We start from the raw sequence: 4,713 nt of genomic DNA on the forward strand, positions 1-4,713 counted from the left end.
AAGATAATTTTATAAAAGGGATTAAAAGTAATTCTTAATGTTCATCCCTACTCACTCCATAGTGGGGTGTTTAGGGACACAAGATAATTTTATAAAAAGGGATTAAAAATAATTCTTAATGTTCATCCCTACTCACTCCATAGTGGGGTGTTTAGGGACACAAGATAATTATATAAAAAGTCCTAGACCCTACGATGTTCCCTTGAGCTACAGTATTGAGGTACAATTTGGTCACCTATCCACCAATTTTACTTTTCTTCAAGTCAAAGCTTGAGAATGAAGAGCTGTAGATGTGTTGCTATTTAGCTAATTCTGTCCCTATTCACTCCATTTTACAGTTCTTCTTTACACTGTATAATTCATGGCATTTAAAAGTTCAATAAATGTATGGTATTAAATGTACATTTTACTTCACACATTTTTTAATGCAATTAGGGTTCGCTGCTCTATTTGAATAACTTCAATAAAACTAAATAGATACATGTGTAGATTCCATAAGCCAGGTCTTTCACTCTAACTATACAACCACTTGATGGCCTAGTTATTTGTTGATTATATTTCACTTCTCACATTTATGTTACAAATCTTTTATTTTGAAATGACTTCATTGAAACATTGTGATTTATCAAAAATGAAAATTCTTAATGCTTCACTTGCATTTTCAAAATTTGACCAGTAATTTGCTGACTGATAACCAATTTTTCAAACTGTAAAGTCATGAGAAATTTCATCTACAAGTAGAAGGAATAAGAACTAAATAACCAACAGTACTTTCTGAACAAATAAAAAACATCTTTAATATCCTGAATATGCAGTTTTCTCCTGCATCAATAAGGTATTGTTCAAAAATTAGTAGAAAATAAGTGACAAAGGAAATATTATAATACATGGGCACAAAAATATCAATGTATGTTACATCATACATCAATAACTTAAAAAAAATCTTACAAAGAACGCTTTGTCTTGATCACTAAAACCTTACCAAAGTCTGCCAGTTTTAGTTCACCCTGATCACTAAACAATAGATTCTGCAAAAATATCAACTTATATTACATCATACATCAATAACTTAAACAAAATCTTACAAAGAACGCTTTGTCTTGATCACTAAAACCTTACCAAAGTCTGCCAGTTTTAGTTCACCCTGATCACTAATCAGTAGATTCTGAGGTTTGAGGTCCCTATAAGAAAACAAATTTACATATTAAATATTTAAAAAATATAACAATAATGTATTTATACATTTTTTTTTTGCTTTTGTTTAATTAGTAAATCAATTTCAATTAGTCCATTACAGACTTCAAATCTGTATTAAGAGGATGATGGAGAAATGATATCTACTGTCAAATACGATTTTTATCAGAACTATTAGGCCTTAATGGTTTCAATGGCTTCACTAGTTTTTAGGAACTTAATACCACAATACGTAGAAGAACCTACAATACATGTTCCATTTCTTTCTATTTGCACAAGGTGACCATTTTGTATTTTATTCTTTAATACATGTTGTGATGAAAATTAAGATTTTGATAAAATGTAAGTAATTTTACAGTGACAATAAAGAATAATTTTAATTAAACAAAAAGCATTCTGTAAAGTTAAATCACTGAAAATCACAAACTGCTTTGTCTACTTGTTTATATAAGATATAATCTCACCTGGTTTTGAAAGTCAGGGGAGTCAAAGAAACTATTCAATTCATTCCTAATGTAAATCAATGTTATAAATGGTACTACAAGAACACAAGTACACTCAATTGATAAAATTTATAACATACACTATATAAATGATAGGTTGAAGTGCAAATAAATTCTATGTTAGGCAAACAAACTAAAACAGATATATCTATATGTATAACATATATTTAATATCAATGTATATATTTTTCAATAATTAGAAAAATCCTTATTAAGACCAATCAATATCACTTATAAAACAGTTTCAGTAATTGATTACCAGCATATTTGTAAATGTAGCAATAAAAATTAAAATGTCCGTGCATTACTGTGTAGGTAAAACTACGAATCTGATATCACTTGTTTCCAGGAATCTTAATAGATATTGTATTTTAAACATACCTGTGTAACACTCTTCTTTCATGACAATAAACTAAACCTCTTAACAACTGGAACAAAAAAAGCTGTGAGAAAAGAAACAAAATCCTGGTTAATAGATGTAATTAAAGTTTCAAAATACCTTTTATTACCAGGCTAACAATTATACAAATCCCAATTTTTATTATTGCCATATAAAGCATTTCAAAACATAACTTATTTGAAATATAAGCTTTCTCTAGCCTAACATTATGGTGTCCTGTAATTAGAAAAACACGTTTCATTTAAAATAAAAGCAGAAAAGTGAAATAGAAAAGATTGAAATTGAAATGAACAATATATCTTTCTGTAAAAAAATAAAAAATAGTATGTATATTTTCCTACATAAACAAATCAAACATTAAAACTGCAAAATGGGGTCACTATATTAAAACGTCAATTTTTTCAAACAAATCATAAAGTCAAAATCATCCATAAATAATATTTTCTAACAACTAATTATGATTTGTACGTATAAAATACATAGCTATGAAAGGCAAAGGCTTTCCAGCATTCTGTGTGTTATAATTGACTATTTTGACTTATGGTCTTATAAGGGGTTTAGAGCTATACACTTGCCTTATTACCCAGTCATATGTCTCTAGGTTTAGTATAAAACAAACAGTGTCCAGCAACACAGATTTCTGTGATTAAAAGTTATTCATTTAGGTAATAGTTATAATTTCTAATACAGCAGTAGATACAAACATGTTGTAAGCTAATACATTAAATACAAACATATCATACATTAGCTAATACATCTAATTATTATAATGAATATAACACTAGAAAGAGAAATGTTTTTGGGTAATTTTTAACAATGTTACGTTTGTGTTTTGTGACACACTCAAAATACAGTGATAGTTATACTGTACACTTCAACAAGTGATATAGATGTGATCTACTAAAAATACAGTGATAATTATACCATACACTTCATCAAGATATATAGGTGTGATCTACTCAAAATACAGTGATAGTTGTACTGTACACTTCATCACATGATATACATATGATCTACTCAAAATACAGTGACAGTTATACTGTACACCTCATCAAGTGATATATATAGGTGTGATCTACTCAAAATACAGTGATAGTTGTACCGTACACTTCAACAAGTGATATAGATGTGACCTACTCAAAATACAGTGACAGTTATACTGTACACTTCATCAAGTGATATATATAGGTGTGACACACTCAAAATACAGTGATAGTTATACTGTACACTTCAACAAGTGATATAGATGTGATCTACTTAAAATACAGTGATAGTTATACTGTACACTTCAACAAGTGATATAGATGTGATCTACTTCAAATACAGTGATAATTGTACCGTACACTTCAACAAGTGATATAGATGTGATCTACTCAAAATACAGTGATAGTTGTACCGTACACATCATCAAGTGATGTATATAGGTGATCTACTCAAAATACAGTGACAGTTATACTGTACACTTCATCAAGTGATATACATAGGTGTGACCTACTCAAAATACAGTGATAGTTATACTGTACACTTCAACAAGTGATATACTTGTGATCTACTCAAAATACAGTGATTGTTACACTGTACACTTCAACAAGTGATATAGATGTGATCTACTCATAAATACAGTGATAGTTATACCGTACACTTCAACAAGTGATATATGTGTGATCTACTCAAAATACAGTGATAGTTGTACCGTACACTTCACCAAGTGATATAGGTATGATCTACTCAAAATACAGTGATAGTTATACTGTACACTTCAACAAGTGATATAGATGTGATCTACTCAAAATACAGTGATAGTTGTACCGTACACTTCAACAAGTGATATAGGCGTGATCTACTCAAAATACAGTGATAGTTATACCGTACACTTCATCACATGATATAGATGTGATCTACTCAAAATACAGTGACAGTTATACTGTACACTTCAACAAGTGATATAGATGTGATCTACTCAAAATACAGTGATAGTTATACTGTACACTTCAACAAGTGATATAGATGTGATCTACTCAAAATACAGTGTCAGTTATACTGTACGCTTCATCAAGTGATATAGGTGTGATCTACTCAAAATTCAGTGATAGTTATACTGTACACTTCATCACATGATATAGATGTGATCTACTCAAAATACAGTGACAATTATACTGTACACTTCATCAAGTGATATAGATGTGATCTACTCAAAATACAGTGATAGTTATACCGTACACTTCACCAAGTGATATAGGTATGATCTACTCAAAATACAGTGATAGTTATACCGTACACTTCAACAAGTGATATAGATGTGATCTACTCAAAATACAGTGATAGTTGTACCGTACACCTCATCAAGTAATGTATATAGGTGATCTACTCAAAATACAGTGACAGTTATACTGTACACTTCATCAAGTGATATACATAGGTGTGACCTACTCAAAATACAGTGATAGTTATACTGTACACTTCAACAAGTGATATACTTGTGATCTACTCAAAATACAGTGATAGTTGTACCGTACACTTCATCAAGTGATATATATAGGTGTGATCTACTCAAAATACAGTGATAGTTATACTGTACACTTCAACAAGTGATATACTTGTGATCTACTCAAAATA

General features: G+C 29.8%; 1 protein-coding gene across 1 annotated transcript in view; it reads right to left on the reverse strand.

Moving 5' to 3' along the window:
* Positions 1 to 4,713, reverse strand: part of LOC106472383 (cyclin-dependent kinase 14-like) — a 34,610-nt gene that overhangs the window by 18,610 nt on the left and 11,287 nt on the right. The window contains exons 6-7 of the mRNA XM_013933027.2: positions 2,079 to 2,140; positions 1,120 to 1,181 (exon numbers count right to left, since the gene is read on the reverse strand). Coding sequence (XP_013788481.2) covers positions 1,120 to 1,181; positions 2,079 to 2,140 — 124 coding nt within the window. The remainder of the gene's footprint in view (positions 1 to 1,119; positions 1,182 to 2,078; positions 2,141 to 4,713) is intronic.

Source organism: Limulus polyphemus, unplaced genomic scaffold (genome assembly GCF_000517525.1).
Source record: "Limulus polyphemus unplaced genomic scaffold, Limulus_polyphemus-2.1.2 Scaffold5289, whole genome shotgun sequence".
Classification (NCBI taxonomy): domain Eukaryota; kingdom Metazoa; phylum Arthropoda; class Merostomata; order Xiphosura; family Limulidae; genus Limulus; species Limulus polyphemus.